The 21,164-nt window shown below is 49.3% G+C and overlaps 1 protein-coding gene across 2 annotated transcripts in view; it reads left to right on the top strand.

Moving 5' to 3' along the window:
• Window positions 1-21,164, top strand: part of HIVEP3 (HIVEP zinc finger 3) — a 304,641-nt gene that overhangs the window by 236,275 nt on the left and 47,202 nt on the right. For both annotated transcript variants that reach the window (XM_030964573.1, XM_030964574.1), the window contains one exon: window positions 5,481-5,626. In XM_030964573.1, coding sequence (XP_030820433.1) covers window positions 5,481-5,626 — 146 coding nt within the window. The remainder of the gene's footprint in view (window positions 1-5,480; window positions 5,627-21,164) is intronic.

The following is a 21,164-nucleotide window of genomic DNA, read 5'->3' as shown; positions in this document are numbered from 1 at the left end:
GCTGCAGCAGAGATAAATCGAATTCCTGCCAAGCACAGCACCAATTTGTGGTCAATGGGAGTGAAATCCTCCGTGCAGGGTGTAAAACACGGGTAGGGAAGCAGCAGCTGCCAGGACGTTCAGCCCTCGCTCATCCAAACCCACATTTCACTGCATGCATTTCCCCTAAAGCCTCTAAACCCCCTCAGCCAACCCCTCCAAGCTGCCTGGCAGTGCAGGTTCAGGTTCCCATGGCTCAGTTTGTGAAGAGCTCACCCTGCCCAGTTCACCTGGAACCAGCGGATCCAAACCCAGCCCTGCTCCCCACATGGCTGGCAGAGCCCTGAGAGCTGCAGCAGAGATAAATCGAACTCCTTTCAAGCACAGCACCAATTTGTGATCAGTGGGGGTGAAATCCTCCGTGCAGGGTGTAAAACACGGGTGGGGAAGCAGCAGCTGCCAGGACGTGCAGCAGCAGTAGCATCACTCCAGGGTTGGAGTCCAGCCCTCAGCTAACTCTACTCTGGCTCCTTCCCCTCCACATTCCCTCCTTCATGTAACTCCAGGGTGTCAGTTCCTCCCAGGAGATGTAAAAAGCTCTGGTGTTTTGTACAGTTATGCATGCAGCAAACAGTAGCTCTGTACGTGCTGTCTCCGTCCTTGGCTTGGGGTTTAAATTTCCAGTGGGATTTACTGAGCAGAAAATTCTGGAATTCTGGAGTGGCTGCGGGCTCCAGCATGCATGTAGGGATGGCTGGTGACACTGTACTGGGGCTTGCACTCTCTGTAAATTCCAACAAGACTGTAAAAGGGGATAGCAGTGACTGTATGATTTTGGCTCTCTGGTGCCTTTCATCTGTCAATGTTTTTTGTGCTTTCGAAAGTTGCAATAAATAAACCTCGTGCTACATCTAGCAAGTCAGTTGTTTTGTATTCCTCAGTAAACCTGGGAAGGTTGTCCCTAGCAGTGCTCTGAGCCCGTAGCTCCCATCAGGAGGTGAAGTCACAACCCTAAAAGTTTAATTTTTGAGGGTTCTGAGTGTCTCCTGCTGCTGATTTCCTCACTGTCATCTCCATGCCCACAGCCACCAGCTCAAGACCATTCCTGCTGTTAAATATTCAAATGGCTCCTGGCACTGTTCTGCCCTGGGCCTTTTGTCATGAAATTCCTGGCACTTTTAGGGACACAGGGCTGCACAGGGACCATTCCCAGGAGGCTTCTAGGATGGCTGTGTGGATGGTGTGGCCATGGGGCTGACCTGGCCCAAAGTCCTGGGTGCATTTAATGCTCTGAGCTGAACTCCTGAAATTCCTGGGCAAATTTGAAATGCTTGACCCCAGTTTTGCAAAGCAACTTTTGAGTGAGTCCATCCATCCTCTTGCTGAGCATCCTCTGGCACTTCCAGCAGCTGGGGGGGCTGGGTTATATCCCCCTGGATTCTGCAGGATTCTGTTGGAGCTGCACACTCTGTGGCTTCTCCCAAAATTCCCGCTGGATTCTGTGGGATTCTGTTGGAGCTGCTCACTCTGTGGCTTCTCCCAAAACCAGGGGAGACAAGGAGGCTCCACTGGGGTGATTCATCCTCTACAGACCAGGCTGAGGCGAGGCAGGTGAATCACCTGGGCAGCTGCCACTCCTGCCAGCCAGAGCCAAGGGTGCCCAGCTCTGCTTCAGCCTTCAGGGGCTGCCTGCAGATCAAAACCCCTCTGAAAACTGCTCTCAGCTGCCTGCAGCCTCCATCAATTACAGAGAATGTGAGGATATGGATCCAGGATCCTCATCCAGGATGTGGATTCAGTTGGATGCCAGAGGGACTGTGTGAGAAGGGGCCTGGGGGAAAAGATCTGCTTCCCTTTCTCTGGAGATCCCTGGGTTTGTCCTTTTGGCCTGTAGGGGACCAACATCCCAACATTTAATTCCAGGTGTGGAGAGCTCTCCCTGGGTATGTCCTATTAGGATTTAGGGGGCAATATCCCAACATTTCATTTCATGTTGGAGAGCTCACCTGCATGTGTTTTGTTAGGATTTAGAGGGCAACATCCCAATATTTCATTCCAGGTTGAAGAGCTCTCCCTGGGTATGTCCCAGGATTTAGGGCATCCCAACATTCCATTCCAGGCGTGGAGAGCTCTCCCTGGGTATGTCCTATTAGGATTTAGGGGGCTAAATCCTATTAGGATTCCATGTTGGAGAGCTCACCTGCATTTGTTTTGTTAGGATTTAGGGGGCAACATCCCATTATTCCATTCCAGGTGTGGAGAGCTCTCCCTGGCTTTGTCCCAGGATTTAGGACATCCCAACATTTAATTCCAGGTGTGCAGAGCTCTCCCTGGGTATGTCCTATTAGGATTTAGGGGCAATATCCCAACATTTCATTTCATGTTGGAGAGCTCTCCCTGGCTTTGTCTCAGGATGGGGGGGAAACACCCCAATTTTTTTTGTGGGGGGGGGGGCTCACCTGCATTTGTTTTGTTAGATTTAAGCAACCCATTATCTCAAGCTCTCCCTGGTTTAGGGGCAACATCCCATTATTCCATTCCAGGTGTGGAGAGTTCTCCCTGGCTTTGTCCCAGGATTTAGGACATCCCAACACATTTAATTCCAGGTCATGGTACTTTAGGATTAGTGGGCATCTCCCCTTTTGTTCCAGTTTAGGACATCCCAACATTTCATTCCAGGTGTGCAGAGCTCTCCCTCATCCCACCCACAGAAGCAGCTTTGATGTTCAGGTCCATCCTATAACAAACAACGTTCATTGTGTAGGTGAGGTGTCAGGGCATGACTTAAACCATGGGCTGGACAAGGTTTAGACACAAAATCCCCTCAAAAAGTGGCAATTTAACAGTGAAAAAGCAGATTTGACCCTGGGAATGTGTGGGGAGGTTGAGGAGTCTTTTCTCCCGTGGGTTTTGTGGCTTTCTCTGGGCTGCGCCCTTGGCAGCGGGGTTCAGTGAAAGGAAATCACCCAGGAATGCTGATTTGTGTCAGATTGAGGTGGCTGAAACCCAAATTTGTGTGAATGTGTGTGAATGTGGGGGAAACCCAGAGGTTCAGTGTATGAATTCTGCAGATGCCTCCTCTCCAGACATTTCAGATGTGCATTTCAGAGAGAACATGATACAGGAACAGAGATTTGGGAACAGACACCCCACATGCTCAGGGTCACCCCAGCCACCACACTTCCCTTTATCATTCATTTTCCAGGTGGCAAGAGCTGGATAACCTGGAGGGAGTAATTAAAAAACTTGTCAGATGCAGGAATATTTTTTTGTGTTGACAGAGTGACAAAATTATCCTTTGTCTCCTTAAAAAGGAAAAAACCCAAAAGTTTCTTTCCTCAATTAGCAAAAAAGACACCTCATAAGACCTAAGGAACTTCACCTCAAACTTAAAGATAGCCAATTGGACAGAAGACAAAAAATTTACTAGAAAAAGAAGAAAACAAAGAAACTAATTGCTTTTGTGAAGTGTTTTACCAAGAGCAAGAACCTCTTGCACCTAGCTCGGTTTTTCTCTGTGAAGAGTTTTGTTATTTTGCCTTTTATTAAAACTTTTTTATTTCCAACACTACCACAAAAGCCATCCTGCTAATTTTATGCTTTCTAAAGTCGCTGAGCTATCTTAAGTGTAATATAAATCTCCAAAAACTTATGAGACCTTGTTGGAGCCCAGGAAATTCCTCTGGCTGCCCTGGGTAACTCCAGATGCTGTCAAGGGGCTCAGAGACCTTGGCACAGAGTCAAAAACACCTGTGCCTTTGATTTTAGCCCTTGGAAACAATTACCAACTTTGTGTGAGGAGTTACAAGCCACAAGAGTTTGAATAGAATGAATTTATGATCGGGTGAAAAATTAGAATTTTGGGGATTTAGAATGGGGGTTTGGGAGGCAAGATGGAGGAATCTGGGCGTGTTCTGTCCTTCTTCTTCTTGTCCTCCATCTTCTGGGTCATGGTGGCACTTTTGGATTGGTTTAGAGTAGAGACAGACTGTCTAACATAGGTGATAGGTATTGGAAAATTATTGTAAATAAAGTACAGGTAGTTTTTAGTATAAAAAGCTGACATCACCCCAAGCTGGTCAGTGTGCCACAACCTGACCTGCCAGACAGACCTCAGCAGGTCAGAGAAAGAATGTAATGGGAAAATTAATCCACAAACACCAGAGGTTTCTGTCCAAAAATGAGACAGAGGAGTCCTTTTACTTCATTCCAATAAAGGCAGAGGCCATGGGGCATTCCCCTGGGGTCTCTCCAATTTTTGGAGGATGCAGCCTCCTTTTTATCCCAATTTCCCAGCTGCATTTCCCTTCTCTCTTCCCCCATTTCTGAGGTACTTGAGAGGTTCAGACTTCCCAGAACACCTGATCCCAAAGATTCCCCTCTAATGTACAACCCTCCCTTTTAATTTTTAATTCTTACAGAATTTAGGGGTTTTTTCCCCCCATTTCTGAGGTACTTGAGAGGTTCAGACTTCCCAGGACACCTGATCCCAAAGATTCCCCTCTAATGTACAACCCTCCCTTTTGATTGTTAATTCTCATGGAATTTAAGGGTTTTTCTTCCCCATTGTTTCTTTCATTGTTCAATGTCTAATTTAATTTACCAGCCAACCTACAGTTTATTTTTAAAGGCAAATATCTTTTTCCATTCATCAATCAGTGGAATCCTTCCCATTGTTTATCTCCCAGTGCTGGTTTTATCCGCCAGCAGACCCACAGCTGGTTTGGAAAGACAAATCCACCATTCCTCTCAAATGTTATAGATAAGAAATAATAAACAACCTTGAAAAGCAGAACAGAGAAATCCTGACTCCTTCTTTGGTCTCGGGGCTGGGAAAAAAGAGACTTTCCAACACCTTGGGGTCATCCTGACACCAGAGAGATCCCATCAAGCCCTGGCTCAAAAACGCCCCTATATCAGTCAGGGGTCACAGCAAATCCCCCACAACCCTGAGGGCCCCAAATGCAGCAGCAGGGCCCCAAATCCAGCAGGAGGGCCCCAAATGCAGGAGGAGAGCCACAAACAAGCCCCAAATAGGAGACCCCAAATCCAGCAGGCCCAAATGCAGCAGAGGCCCCAAATCCAGCACAGGCCCCAAATGCAGCAGCAGGGCCCTAAATCCAGCAGGAGGGCCCCAAATCCAGCAGCAGGGCCCCAAATCCAGCAGCAGGGCCCCAAATGCAGCAGCAGGGCCCTAAATCCAGCAGGAGGGCCCCAAATCCAGCAGGAGGGCCCCAAATCCAGCAGGAGAGCCCCAAATCCAGCAGCAGGGCCCCAAATGCAGCAGCAGGGCCCCAAATCCAGCAGGAGAGCCCCAAATCCAGCAGCAGGGCCCCAAATCCAGCAGGAGAGCCCCAAATCCAGCAGCAGGGCCCCATTTGTTGTGGGGGTGCCCCAATTCCAGCCCCTGGTGTCAGGAGCAGCTGGGGCTGTTTGCTCTGTGTGTCCTGCCAGTGATTCTGTCTGTAATCATGGATTGTTTTGCTCTTTTGGGGAGATAGGTTCATTTGCCTTCGCTCCTTTCTAATGAAGGTCGAAAAGACATAACTAGAGCTGAGAAGGAAGAGGAGAAAAGGGGAAAATCAGAAGAAGAGGCTCATGTGACCAAGCGAGGGGAGCCGGTGAGGATCAAGATCTTTGAAGGAGGGTGAGTGTCTCATTTTATTTATTTCTCTTCTTGTGTCTCACACTTGTGTAGAGTTGCTACAATGATGGCAAGGTGCCACTGGAGGTGAGCAGATGGAGCTGGATTTCAGTTTGTTTTCCACAGCCACTGTTATAAAACTCAGCCCTCCAGATCTGGAGTGCATTAATTTCCTATTTTGGGGCTGTCTTTAAGTCAGCAGTCACCTGGATCTCTTTTGTGAGTGGGTGGTTGAGTGAAGAGCACCAATCCATCTCGCAGCTGTCTCTGAGGTGATGGAGGTGCTCTCTGTATCTCCTCAATCTTTCCAGTGCCTTCTCCTGCAAATGATGTTCCTGATGGTTGTTCCCATTCTGAGGAGGATCTGGGCAGGTCTTTCCTGATGCCTGGGGTTTGGGCGGGGAACTAAAGAAATGTTTTATTAATGTGATTTCCATCCCACCCAACTGAAATAGCTCAAACCAGAATGGATGCGAGGCCTTAATTTGTTGTGTATCCTAAACCTCGGCTCCGGGTAATTCAGGGGGCACCTCAGGAATTCAGCACTGGTCTAATGATGCTGTTTATTTCTTTAAAATTTAAAAAAATAGCTCACAAGCAACGTGTCTGTGGGTTGCAATTAAAGATCATCCTTCCTGGGTGTTGCAGAGGGGGCCAAATTGGTGCAAGCAATGTCCAGCAGGATCTATCAGTTCTGCCCTTGCTGTTGGGTGCTCTTGGTTTCTGTGTGTTAGAAAAAGGTTTTCATTAGGCTGTGCTTGTGGTTTTCCTGCTGTTACCAGATGAAATTTGCTTTTATTTTAAAATACCTTGTTAGCAGATGGTCAAACCAGCAAAGCAAGAGGGAAAATCAGTGCTTGGGGACAGGAGAGCTGCTTGTTGGTCAGGAGAGCTCAGCTCTGCCCCAGCTGTGGGCTCTGTGTGCCCAGCTCAGGTTTGGGCAGGGATGAGGGATGCAAAGAGCCAAACAGGGCCAGCCCTACCATGGCTGTGGCCTGCCATGGCTCAGGGAGCAGCAGAATGAGAGATTTGAGGGGCTCAGGAGATCTCTGTCACCCTCCTGTGGCAGGCGGGACCCCTGGGACCCACTGGGATGGTGTCTTGGTTTGGGAAGCCAGGTGTCTGCTAAGGAAGGCAGGAGCCTCCCCTGAAATGGAGAATGTAAACCCTCCCCACCCCTCCGAATTGCTATAAATTTTAAATTAAGGGGCTCTCAGGCAACAAAACTTATGGGAGCAGGAATAACAGTTCTTTAATAGGGATGGAAAAATAAATGATAAAATAAACAATGCAGTGAACTAAACCAACACTGGCAGAGTCAGAACCCAAGCTGACACCCTGTGGGTCAGGGTGCTGGCAGCAGTCCCATTGGAATTGTGGCTCAGCCCTCCTGCAGTGTCAGGGGTGGTTCTGCTGGAGCAGGGATCCTGGAGAAAGGTGCAGTCTCTGCCTCTGGAGATCCAGGGGAAGAGGCAGCTGCTGTTCCTCTGGGCAATCCAGTGCAGGAGCCGTGCTGGTGTTCCAGAATCTCCAGATTCTATCCGGGTAGGAATGCTTGGCTCCTCCCTCTGGGCTCCCATCTCCCAATGGGATGCTGTAGTTCTTATCAGCCATGCAGGACATTCAATGGCTGTTATCAGCAGGTGTCCCCTCCCGAGGGAGGTGTGAATGTGGTCACTCACAGAGAGAGATAAGGCAAACTGCCCACTTGACAAAGGTAACCTGCCATACAGATGGTAATGGAACATATCTTGCATTGCAATTTTCAACAGATGGGTTTTATTCCCTTCAATGCCATGGGAACCTCAGTTCCCCTGGACTGGGTGGTCCCTGTGGCTGCTCAGGGGGGTTCCTGCATTCCTTCCTGGCCCTGATTAAAGCAGCTCAGCATTACCAGGACTGAAAATCCCCCTGTCCCTCTCAGAGCAGCTCAGGGGGCCCTCAGTGCTGCACCCCTCACACAGGGGTGGCTTTGTCCCCACCCCAGCACAGCCAAGGGACAGCAGTGTCTGTGCTGCTGACAAGGTCTAATGCTGATGTTTATGTCTTAAAAATGTTAAATTGCTCTTCTGTTTGCTGCCATTCCCAGGATGGACTCTGAGAGCAGAGGGCTGGGGAAGCTCAGGCCGTGTCCTTCTGCAAGGCAGCCTCAAACCAAAGCTCTGTGCTATCCAGGGAATGTGCCAGCCATCCTCAACTTGTGTCGGCCTTAATTTTACACTTCCTGTGGCTCTGCCCGTGCCCCTCTGGCTGGGACCCACCAGGAGCTCACAGCAATCAATTCCATGCCTGAATTCCGTGTCTGGATGTGATGGCAGTGCCCAGGGCCAGCAGGACAGGCTGTGCTCCCAGGCTGCTCCTGTGCCCCTGCCTCATTCCCACAAGGTTTTGGTGTCAGGGTGTGCAGTCCCAGCAGCTAGGACCTTTTCCTTCTGTTCCTTCCCAGGGTCTGCCAGGACCTTTTCCTGCTGCTCTGTCCCAGGTATCTGCCAGGACCTTTTCCTGCAGATAAATCCACAGGTGCCTGGTCTGTTCTGCAAGCTCCCAAATGGATCAGATTCCCTTTCCTGGCCATCTCTTGAAAATGTTTTACACCAAGTGCAGCCATTTTCGAGACATTATTTCACTTTCTTATTTTGCTTTTTTTTCCCTATAAAAATTTCTTCCTTGACTCATTTTTCCCTTTAATTATTGGTTTCACACTGAATGCTGCTGGCCAGGCCCATCCTTCCAGGGGATGCAGTTGGATTCAAAGCTTTTGGATCCATCCCACACTTTGTTGCCTCAACCAAGGAGTTGAATTATAAAGAAATTCACAAAATGGGCACTTGTTGCAACTCTTTTACCTCCTTCTTCTCATTTTTTATTTCCTTTGGAGCTCTTGCCTTTCTCTCTGTGCTACCATCTTCAGCACTTTTCCTTTTGTAGAGTCTTCTGGCTTCCCCAGTCCCATCACTTTCCCCAATCCCATCACTTTCCCCAGTCCCATCACTTTCCCCAGTCCCATCACTTTCCCCCTCAGGGCACTTCCAGGACCATCTCTGAGATTTCTCCTGCTGCTCTCCAGCCTCCCAGCTGGAATTTTATTCCTTGGCTTTCGGGGAAGACCAGAAAAGCCAAATTTCCTCTTTTCACCATTCCCATTTGTTAGGAAGGACTCATGAACCCTCTCAGAGCACTGGGGGCAGCTTTTCTTCCCTTGTCTCCCCTGGAGGTGTCTCCTCCACAGCTCTGGGAGTGGATGGCTCCTCTTGTTTCCCCCTGGGAAGGGTTTGGATCCAGCACTTGCAGGTTCCTGGAGGTTCCTTGAGCCTGGGTTTGGGATCAGGGCTCAGCAGTGCCGGGCACGGGGCTCAGTCCTTCCCTCCCCTCTCTGTGTGAAGGGTTTGTGGTGCCAGCTCAGGATGAGGCCCTGGGCTCCCAGAGGAGCTGGCTGTGGAGCTTTGCAGCTCCTGGTGAGCTCCCAGCCCTTCCAGCACCGGGCTCCTGATGTTGGGAAGTGTTGGTGATGGAGAGAGCCAGGGACACTGACTCAGTGATCAGAATCTGATTTTATTGTGGGATACAAACACTTTTTTACTATTTCAGGGACACCAGTAATGTGTACTGCAGTGATTAGGTTAAAATCACACACACAGAGTTATGCATATAACAACATCTCTTTCTTGCAGAGTTTAATGGGATTTTCTTTTTCCTTTAAATCCATCTGATTGAATCTTCTTGCAATCCAGATCTAATTTTCAAAGTTCCATTTGCTTTTGCCAAGGCATCCTGTTATCAAATCTCTTCTGTCAGCCAGGTCCAAAGTCCATCATCTCTCTCGTGTCCCCCAACATTCCAACAGGAAGGGGCTCTGCAGACCCTTTGCAGCCTCTCTGGAGCCCTGGAAGCCTCAGGAGGGACCTACATGGTCCTGCCTTGACCTCTCCACATTGCACTGTGGCTGGGTCCATGGGGTTTTCTGTTGGAAGAACGAATTCCTCTTGGAGAGGAACTGAGTGCCTTGAGGTCACTCCATGTGTAATTTCAGCCGCAGCTTTTCATTTGGAATCGTGGAATTCTGTCAGGCTGGATCAATCCCCCATTCTGAGCAGATGGCCCCAGCCCTTGAGGGGAGGCTGGAGTCATTTAACACCCCAAGGACGGGCTGGGGGCTGCACAGGCTCCTCGGGTTTGTGCTTGGGGGAGCCATTAAACAGCCAGGTCAATGCCTGAGCCCCTCAAGGAGCCAATCAAAACATCCACTGGGCTCCTCCTGAGGGATGCTCTGCTGGTCTGGAGTGGGGAAAATGATCTCTGAAGGTCAGGCTGGCCAGCAGGAGAAGTGCTGTGGTTCCTTGGTGGCTCGGTGTCACCTTCATCCCCCCCCAGGGTGCCCATTCTGCAATCTGACATCATGGAACCAGAGACTGGTATCGACCTGGGGCGGGCTGGGGTCTGTGCTGCTCTCACGCTCTGCTCAGGGACGTGCTCCCTGCTGGCTGCCATCCCCACCATGCAACCTGAGAGCAGAGGGCTGGGGATGCTCAGTCCCTCTCCTTCTGCTTCACAGCCCAGCCCTCTGTGCTGTTGTGGGGACAATTAGTTGCTTTAGTTAATTAGTTAATTACAACCAGTGGGGAAAACAGTACCAAGATATATAATAAATATAAATACTATAAATATATAAATAATAAAAATAAATATAAAAAGCTTAACTGACATCCCCAAACCAGTGCCATATATAGTGAAAACTACATTTTCTCTTTGGAAAACTGTTCCTTTTTTACTGCTTTAGGAAAAAAACCACTTATGGTTGTAATGTTATGATTAGAGGCACAAATATCTGAGTATCCTGGCATTCCCACCTTCAAAAACACCTTCCCTTCACACCATCCCCTGGAAAAAACCCACGCACCCACAAGAAGGGATCTCACTGCAGAAGGATGCTCAGAGTAGAGCTGTGCCCCAAAGGCTGCTCCGCTCTGTGGTTTGGAGGAATCCAAACCCTTCCCTCTTTGTCTTCACCAAAATGTGACAGAGTTGGAGGTGCCCAGCCATGGGATCTCCTGAACCGGGGTTGTGAATCCCCGTCTCCCTCGAGCCTGGCTGCAGCCCCTTCCTGCATGACTGGGGGTGCCTGAGGCTGGACTTCACCTTCCCTGGAGAGCCCCAGAGCTGAGGGCTGGAGTTGCCATGTAGCCCTTCCCTTCCCTTCCCTTCCCTTCCCTTCCCTTCCCTTCCCTTCCCTTCCCTTCCCTTCCCTTCCCTTCCCTTCCCTTCCCTTCCCTTCCCTTCCCTTCCCTTCCCTTCCCTTCCCTTCCCTTCCCTTCCCTTCCCTTCCCTTCCCTTCCCTTCCCTTCCCTTCTCCTTTCCCTTCCCTTTTTGGGTTTTAGGCATTCAGGAACACCACAGAACCCTCAATCTGCCTCCCTGAGTCTGAACAGCAAAATATTTTCTTCTGGTTGAAGGAGAATGGAGAAAATGGGTCCGATTTATCAGATTTGAACATGATTGCTAACGAGTGGATGAATAAGGAGAAAATCCCCACCTGGGCTTGCCCAGGAGCTGCTCTGAGCCTCCCTGCCCCGCTCTCCTCCCAGTCCTTTGCTGTGGGAGCTGTGGTGGCTTCCCGGGGCTGATGTCACCCTGTTGGGGAAGATGAAACAGGAAAGCCTTATAAATGTGATTGCCTGGCAAAAGATTTTGAGAATATGGAAACTCTAAGCGAGATTGAAATGAAAGCAAGCTTTGAGATCCCTCAGTTACTGAACAACTGGAAAACAATGGCATGGCCAGCTGAAGGTGATCCCCTTTGGATCAAACAACACCCTCTGCTTGCAGACAGGCCCAAGGCTCAGAGCAGACCCTGCTGGCTTGGCAGAAGGGGCCCAAAGAGGAGTTTTTAGGGTTTAAAATGTAACCCAGTGTGGGAATGTAATGATTCTTATAGGCTGTATGGAAATGCTGTAGGATTTGTATCTTGTACTAGATTGGTTAGTGAGAATCAGAATATTCAGCACAGAAGAAGATTTATGGTATTGTAACGGGAAGTTCGCATTCTTGCCTCTCTTACTCTCTCACCCTCTCACCCTCTCTCCCCCTCTCCTCTCTCAGCCTGCTCTGAGCTGTGGCTGGCAGCTCCCAGCAGGGCCCTGCACCCAGGCCCTTTGCAATAAACCACAAGTTCCTGACCTGGCTGCAGAGATCTCTGGTCCCTGTTCATCCCAACCATCCTACCCCCATCTCTCCTACATCACCCCGTTCCTGTGGCCAGCCCAGCTCCCTGGGCTCACCTGCTGGAATTCCCCCGGACACAGGCTCCCTGCTGAACCAGCCCTGACCCGAACCCCCGCCAGGGGATTTCCTCGGCTCAGACGAGTTCTGAGAATTCTCCCTGTTTGTTTTGGAAGGAGTCACTGGTCCCAAAGGCAGGGGTTGAGGGGACCAGGGAAGGAGGAATTCAAGGCACTTCCCGCTGCCCTGAGCACCAGAGAGGGCCAAAGGGAAGATCCTTTATTTAACATAAAATGTGGGATCAGGGAATATCCAGGGTAGGAAGGGACCACCAGGATCCTGGAGTCCTGGCCATACACTAAGGCCCCAAATTTACCTGCAGACCTGGCAGTGAACTCACCCAGAGCCCCAGGGCAGTACCTGGAATGGGAACACACCTCTGTGGAGCAGGGCTGGGCTTAAACAGGAATCACCGGATCCCAGAATGGTTTGTTTGGAAGGGAGCTTAAATCCCACCCAGTGCCACTCCTGCCATGGCAGGGACACCTCCCACTGTGCCAGGTGCTCCAGCCTGGCCTTGGGCACTGCCAGGGCTCCAGGGGCAGCCACAGCTGCTCTGGCAATTCCAGCCCAGCCCCTGCCCACCCTGCCAGGGAACAATTCCCAATTGCCAAGATCCCATCCAGCCCTGCCCTCTGGCACTGGCAGCCATTCCCTGGCTCCTGTCCCTCCATCCTTGTCCCCAGTCCCTCTGCAGCTCTCCTGGAGCCCCTTCAGGCCCTGCAAGGGCTCTGAGCTCTGCCTGGAGCCTTCTCCTCTACAGGGGAGCACCCCCAGCTCTCTCAGCCTGAATATTTTGCTCCATTCCTTGATATAAGCAAACAATTCCTGTAATTTACATTCTTGAGTGAAAGGGGTTTTCCTGAGTCTGTTTGCTTTGCATGGCCAGGAGAAATTGGTGCTCAGACTTTTCCATGAGGGCTGCTGGTGCCAGACTGACCACTCAGCATCCACTGGACCATCTCCTGGGGCTTTGGCTGCCGGATTTCCCCCGTCCTGAGAAATGCTGAGCAGGCACTGCTGCCCTCCTTGCAGAGCCCTCCTGGGAATCTCAGAATCATGGGATCATGGTGTTGTCTTGGTTTGGAAAGCCAGGTGCCTGCTGAGGAAGGCAGGAGCCTTCCCTGAAATGGAAAATGTAAACCCCCTCCCCCTAAATTGCTATAAATTTTAAATTAAGGGGCTCTCAGGTGAAAAATATGGGAGCAGGAATAACAGTTCTTTAACAGGGAAGAAAATAAAAGGATAAAATAAACAATGCAGTGAACTAAACCAACACTGGCAGAGTCAGAACCCAAGCTGACACACTGTGGGTCAGGGTGCTGGCAGCAGTCCCATTGGAATTGTGGCTCAGCCCTCCTGCAGTGCCAGGGGTGGTTCTGCTGGAGCAGGGATCCTGGAGAAAGGTGCAGTCTCTGCCTCTGGAGATCCAGGGCAAGAGGCAGCTGCTGTTCCTCTGGGCAATCCAGTGCAGGAGCCGTGCTGGTGTTCCAGAATCTCCAGATTCTATCCGGGTAGGAATGCTTGGCTCCTCCCTCTGGGCTCCCATCTCCCAATGGGATGCTGTAGTTCTTATCAGCCATGCAGGGACATTCAATGGCTGTTATCAGCAGGTGTCCCCTCCCGAGGGAGGTGTGATTAGGAAGAGATAAAGGAAACTACCCAATTAACAGGAGACAACTGCCATCCAGATGGCAAACAGATACAATTTGCTTGGCAATCCAGGACAGGCGTGCTTTGGGTTGGGTTGGAAGGGACCTCAAAGTTCATCTCATCCCAAACCCCCCACGGGCAGGGGTGCCCCCCAGGAAATCCCATCCTGGCTGTGCCAAGCTCTCCCCGCAGCACCAGTGTAAAAGCCTCAAGCATCAGACTGTGCACTGCAGTTTATGCTGCCTCCAAAAGGGTATTTTAATTACATAGTGGGGTTTATGTGTGGAATTTTGGTTGTTTTTTCAGCCAGGACTTCACCAGCAGTGCAGAGGGGGGTTCATGTCTCTCTGAGCCCCCCAGGGACAGCCCTGTTACCCATCAGCTCCAAACACCATTAACCCCCTTATGGTGGGATGCTGGGAACAAGGGAGAGCAAACCCTGGGCTGGGCAGAGCTCAGCTGAGCAAAACCTGCTGGCAGCTCTCCAAACCCCCCCTGCCCAAAGGCACCAGGCCCCATCTCCCTCCCAAAATTTGGTTTTCTGCTGGGTTTTCCATGAAGTTTGGGTGTAGCTTGAAGTGTTCTGACCCCCCACTCACCAGGATCTATCCTGGGTGCCAAGGAAATGTTCTGGAGCTGGGCCAGGGCAGCTCAGGCTGGAGCTCAGGGCAAGGTTCTTCCCCCAGAGGGTGCTGGCACTGCCCAGGCTGCCCAGGGAATGGGCACGGCCCCGAGGCTGCCAGAGCTCCAGGGATGCCCAGGCTGGGCTTGCTGGGGGCTCTGGGCAGGGTTTGGCTTTGGCATTGATCATCCCTGTGGGTCCCTTCCAGCTCAGCACATTCCATGATTGTGTGAGAGTGAGGGATGGGGGAGATGAAGGGCGGGGGAGAAATTTGGGCAGCGCTGCAGGGTGGGGTTGTTGGGGTCCAGGAGCTGGATCAATGATCCCTTTGGGTCCCTCTGATCCCCCTGGATCCCCCCCCCCTCTGGATATTCCACAATTCTCCTAAAAGAACCCGAGGTCTCTTTCAGCATTTTTATCCCCTTTTTATTTTTTTTTTTTTTGGTAGCACAAAACCTCCACTTTTTCTGCTTAAAAACCCAATCCAAAGGAGGCAAAACACAGCACGGCAATTTAAGGAAGGAGAGGTTTTTAAATTTTCCCAATGCTGACAAGATGAAAGGGGGAATTGTTTAAGAGGCAGCTCAGCTGCTTGAAAGATGCATTCCTTAATAAGAGGAGAGAAAAACAGCAAGGAGAGAAAAATATTTGCAAAATGAAAGGAAATTGTGCTTTTTGCTTTGGAAATCATTATATTCTTACACTAAAATGTACTTAAAAGCCAGTATGATAAAAAACTTCAATTCCATAGGAAACAAATGTTTTTTTTTTCTTTCTCCCCATAAAGCGTCTTCATGAAAATTTGGATTTTTCTCATTAACTTTTGGTGTAGTTAAAAAGAAAATGTTTTCCCTGGTAACTCAGGGAACAGTCAAAGCGAAAAATCAATTTTTTCCACTGGTTTGTTCAGGAAATCTTTTCTTGGACGGCGGTAGAGGGTGGGAAGCAGCACTGGGAAGAGGAGGAAAGGCAGAAATGTAAGTGCAGAGTCAGAGCAGGAGCAGCAAAGCAAAGGTGGCGCTTGCTGGGCTCTGGGCTTGGCCACCTCAGTGGGTGCAGGGCGTCCTCATGGGACCCCAGCCTGGTGTGGGGTGGGAGGGATTGAAATCCCATCTGATCCCATACCCCAGCCTGGTTTGGGGTGGAGGGACTGAAATTGTATCTGATCCCATATCCCAGGGTGTCTTCATGGGATCCCAGCCTGGTGTGGGGTCCCATCTGATCCCATACCGCAGCCTGGTGTGGGGAAGAAGGGATTGAAATCCCATCTGTGTGTTCTCATGCAATCCCAGCTTGGTTTAGGGTGAGAGGGATTGAAATCCTGTGTGATCCCATACCCCAGGGTGCTCTCATGGAATCCATCCCAGCCTGGTTTGGGGTGGGTTGGATTGAAATCCCATCTGATCCCATACCCCAGGGGGCTCTCATGGGATCCCCATCTGGTTTGGGGTAGAAGGGATTGAAATCCCATCTCATCCCACACCCCAGTGTGTTCTCATGGGATTCCAGCCTGGTTTGGGGTGGGTTGGATTGAAATCCCATCTGATCCCATACCCCAGCCTGGTTTGGAGTGGGTTGGATTGAAATCCCATCTGATCCCATACCCCAGGATGGTTTGGAGTGGGAGGGATTGAAATCCCATCTGACCCCATACCCCAGGATGGTTTGGGGTGGGAGGGATTGAAATCCCATCTCATCCCACACCCCAGCCTGGTGTGGGGTAGAAGGGACTGAAATCCCATCTGATCCCATATCCAAGGGTGTTCTCATGGGATCCTCATCTGGTGTGGGGTAGAAGGGACTGAAATCCCATCTGATCCCATATCCAAGGGTGTTCTCATGGGATCCTCATCTGGTTTGGGGTGGAAGGGATTGAAATCCCACCTGATCCCATAGCCCAGCCTTACTGGGGATGGAAGAGATTGAAATTCCTTCTGGTTCCATACCCCAGTGTGTCCTCATGGGATCCCCAACTGGTTTGGGGTGGGAGGGATTGAAATCCCATCTGATCCCATAGCCCAGGATGGTTTGGGGTGGGAGGGATTGAAATCCCAGCTAATCCCATACCCCAGAGAGTTCTCATGGGATTGATCCCAGCCTGGTTTGGCGTGGAGGGATTGAAATCCCATCTGACCCCATACCCCAGGTGCTCCAAGCCTCATCCAGCCCAGCCTGGGCTGAGGCTGTGTGGAAGAGCTGGCAGAGGATGGGGTGGGGTGGCTGCAGCACCATCCCTGCCCTGAGCTGCCCTCAGCAGCCAGGCCTGCCTGCCAGGAGCTCCTGGAGAAGAAAATTTCTGTGAGGAAAAAAAAAAATATTCTGAGATAAAACATGTAATATAATATATCATATTAGAATTTATTATATATTATAATTATTATATATTATATAATAATGTAATTGTTATAATTATAATAATTATTTTATTACCAGATGATAAATATTATTATATATATTATAAATATATTATACAGTATATAATATTGTATAATTATAAATATATATTATATTATATTATATTATATTATTTATACTCTATTATATTAAATAATATGATAATTTAATTATAATTATATATTAATAATAAATAAAATTATGTATTATATATTGTATATAATATGTAATATATAATACATAACATATAATATATAACATATAATATACAATATATAATATATAATGTATAATGTATAATATATAATATATAATGTATATATGTTATATATATAGAATATAGACTAGATAATGGACAATATACAATATATAATATACAATAATTAAACCCCCCAAACCCCATTAAACCCTGCACATCTGACTCCATAAGCACAGCCCCTTCCCAGCTTCCCCAGCCCTTGGCTGGATCACAAAGGATTTTCCAGGCTGGGGCTGTTCCCATGTGGGCTGTGCAGGGGCCAGGCCAGGCTTTGGGATTCCAGGATGTCCCCGGTGCCTTTCCTGTCCCAGCAGCTGTATTTGTGTGTTTGTGCCAGAGTTCCTGCCCAGGCTGTTCCCAGCAGCTCCTGGGGAGCTGAGGCTGGGCTCCCCAGGACTCTGGGATAAACCTCTCCTCTCCATCCTCCCCTTTCCTGCTGAGTGAGGGGACTCACAAACTCCCCAGCTTTGAAATATCGGACTGGGAATTGTTGATGTGTCCTGGCCTGGACACCTCTCTCCACAAACTGGGTTCATTGTGCAGTTTATTCCCATTTTCCCAGGAAATCCACCTGTTGGGGAAGATGAAACAGGAAAGCCTTATAAATATGATTGCCTGGCAAAAGATTTTTGAGAATATGGAAACTCTAAGCGAGATTGAAATGAAAGCAAGCTTTGAGATCCCTCAGTTACTGAACAACTGGAAAACAATGGCATGGCCAGCTGAAGGTGATCCCCTTTGGATCAAACAACACCCTCTGCTTGCAGACAGGCCCAAGGCTCAGAGCAGACCCTGCTGGCTTGGCAGAAGGGGCCCAAAGAGGAGTTTTTAGGGTTTAAAATGTAACCCAGTGTGGGAATGTAATGATTCTTATAGGCTGTATGGAAATGCTGTAGGATTTGTATCTTGGACTAGATTGGTTAGTGAGAATTGGAATATTCAGCACAGAAGAAGATTTATGGTATTGTAATGGGAACTTTGCGCTCTTGCCCCTTTTACTCTCTCACCCTCTCATCCTCTCTACCCCTCTCCTCTCTCAGCCTGCTCTGAGCTGTGGCTGGCAGCTCCCAGCAGGGCCCTGCACCCAGGCCCTTGGCAATAAACCACAAGTTCCCAGCCCTGGCTGCAGAGATCTCAGCTCTCTGTCTGCCCCCACCGTCCTACCCCCGACGCTCCAACACCCAACAAACCCAGAAGGATTTAGCTGAGGTTCTTGTCTGGTTTCCTTCGTTTTTTTCCCCAGTTCTTTCTGCCGGCGCAGCCTGGCCCGTCCTCGTGGGTGCTCATTTCCCACAGCCAATTATTCAGAAATGTTGTCTGCAGTTTCCTGCCTGACCTCGTGTGGGATGCTCGAGTTTCTGCACGGATTTCCTTCCCCCTAAGAACCCTGTGAGCATCCAAGCCCGTGGGATTCCCCTGCTGGGGGAGGAGGAGGAGGAGGAGGAGGAAGAGGAGGATGCTCTTCCTGAGCCCAGTGTTCCCAGGGGTTTTCCCAGCATCTTACTCCACTCAGCACGGCTTTTATTTTCTCTCTCACAATTATTCCTGTTTGTTCCCAGCTCAAATCAAGAATTAATAAACGGGACCAAACAGGAAATGCCTTTGCTGCCTCTCACAGGTGCCTGGGGTACCTGGCTGGGACCTGTGTCACCTGTGGGGAGTGAAGGGTGCCCCAGTGCCACACTGAGCGCTAAAGGAATTTAAAATCTTCTCATTATTGCATTTTTCCAAGCAATTTCTTTGCTTGTAACACCTGGTGGATCCAAGGATCAGGCCAGGCAGATAAAGAGGAGCAGCTCCTACTCTGAGGTGGGCACACAATGGGTGCCTGGGGAGGACAAAGCAGGATTTCCCTTTCTTCTGCTGGGCAAAGGTGAATTCAGGGAGCCAAGAGGGAGAAAAGGAGCCCTGTCCTTGCTTGGGGAACTCCTCCAGGCCTTGCCAGAGACTCATGGCCATGAAGCCCACCCTGTCTCAGTCATTCCTTGACAAAAATGGGGGCAAAATCAAGGCTGGCAGGAGTGGTGTTGCATTTTTATACCTCCTGGCTCTCCTTGGGGCTGGTTAGACCATTCTCAGGTCTGGAGCTTTTCACAGAATTCCCAGAATTCCAAGAATCACTGGGTTGGAAGAGACCTTCCAGATGGAGTCCAACCCAACACTTCAACTCCATCCTGGCACCCAGTGCCACATCCAGGCTTTGTTAAACACCCCCAGGGATGGGGACTCCACCACCTCCCCGGGCAGAACATTCCAGAACTTTATCACCCTTTCTGTAAAATTCCTTTTCCTGATATCCACCCTGTATTTCCCTTTGGGGCAGCTTGAGGCTGTGTGCTCTGGGTTCTGTCAGTGCCTGGAGACAGAGCCCAGCCCCAGCTGAGCACAGGCACCTTTCAGGAGCTGTGCAGAGTGATGAGGGCAGCCCTGAGTCTCCTTTTCTGCAGGCTGAGCGCCCCCAGCTCCCTCAGGGGTTCCTCACAGGGTTTGTGTTCCCAGCCCTCAAACATCTCAACATCCTTCCCAAACTGAGGGCCCAGAACTGGACACAGCACCTGAGGTGCAGCCCCTTTCCTGAGCTTTTGTGTGACTTCATCTCATTTTGGGGTTGGGGCTTTGCTATGAAACCCTGAGTGCACAACTCTGGGTCATGCCCTGTAGTGAGGCTGAGGGTTTTGGGGTCTGGGAGGGGGAGAAGGGAAGCTTGGGGGAGAGTCTGGATGGAACCTCTGTGCTGACATGATTTTTATACCATTTTAAAATACAAAATATAAACCAACTGAGTTTATTTTCAATATAAATGAATCAGAAACCAAAATGAACAGAGAATATTCAGGAAGTGCCTGTGGGTGTTCCAGGTCTGCAGGGCTGTGGGCAGGGAGGGAAATGTCGAGAGCTGGGAGCAAACGTGAGCAAATTCAGCTGAAGGAACAGACAGGAGCATTTCACACAGCCTCAGTCACACAGGTGAGGGGATTTGGGGGGAAAGGAGCAGGATTTGATCAGACAGACAATTGTGGCAGCTGGACAGGGATGGAGAAAGGCAGAAATTGGTCAGAAGGGAAGAGGTGCAATTATCCAGCAGGTGAGGGACAGGCTGGAAGATCTGATCTCTCACAACAAAGAGAGGGGAGTGGAATGGAGAGAAAAATGAGAAAATGGCTCAAAAAATGGGAGAAAAATGGCTCAAGTTGCTGCCAGCAGAGAAGGGAAGAGAGGCTGAGGGTCAGAGCTGACCTCGGGATGGGGAAATGCCAAACTCCCAGGAAGGGCTGGATGCAGGTACCAGCTTCAAACACTCCTGGTAGGTTTCTGTTTGCATTTCCATGGGGGCACCTGCCCTCAGTTCCCTGGGAAAAAAACATTTCCCTGCAGTTTTAGACACTTTCCTTTGTCAGGGGGCTGAAATGAAAACATGGGAGTGTGGCATTCACATTCTCTGGAAAAATCCCTTTGCCCAGGATTCTTCTCCTGGGAAGCTGAGAAGCCTCAGAGAAAAGGAAAACAATTCTTATCTCATTTGCTTCTCCTGTGTTGTGCTCCTGTGGAATGTGTTTGGAGATTGTTTACCCACAGGTGATTGTTCCATTGGATTCTGCTGTGAGTTGTTTTCACTCTTTGGCCAATCAGGGCCAAGCTGTGACAGGGCTCTGGAGAGAGTCACAAGTTTTCATTATTATCTTTTTATCCTTCTGTAAGTGTCCTTTCTGTATTCTTTAGTATAGTTTAGTATAGCATTCTTTCATATAATATAGCATCATAAAATAATAAATGAGCCTTCTAAGAACATGGAGTCAGATTCATCATTTTCTTCCTGCCATGGAGGACCCTGAAAATAGCACATGTGACAATTGTGTGACACGTGTGTGACACCTGTGGGTGACACCTGTATGTGAATGTCACTGTCACATTCTCTGGAAAAATCCCCTTGCCCAGGATTCTTCTCCTGGGAAGCTGAGAAGCCTCAGAGAAAAGGAAAACAATTCTCATCTCATTTGCTTCTCCTGTGTTGTGCTCCTGTGGAATGTGGTTGGAGATTGTTTACCCACAGGCGATTGTTTCATTGGATTCTGCTGGGAGTTGTTTTCACTCTTTGGCCAATCAGGGCCAAGCTGTGACATGACTCTGGAAAGTGTCATGAGTTTTCATTACTTATTATCATTATTTATTATTCATCATTATTTATTTAATTACATATTTTTCGCCGTCTGTAAGTATCCTTTCTGTATTCTTTAGTATAGTTTAGTATAGCATTCTTTAATATAATATAGCATCATAAAGTGATAAATTAGTCCTCGGAGAACATGGGGTCAGATTCATTCCTCCCTGCCACAGGA

The sequence above is a fragment of the Camarhynchus parvulus genome, chromosome 23 (assembly GCF_901933205.1).
Source record: "Camarhynchus parvulus chromosome 23, STF_HiC, whole genome shotgun sequence".
NCBI classification, from domain to species: domain Eukaryota; kingdom Metazoa; phylum Chordata; class Aves; order Passeriformes; family Thraupidae; genus Camarhynchus; species Camarhynchus parvulus.
The sequence above is the reverse complement of the archived record's forward strand: the minus strand, read 5'-3'. Positions and strand labels throughout refer to the sequence as shown.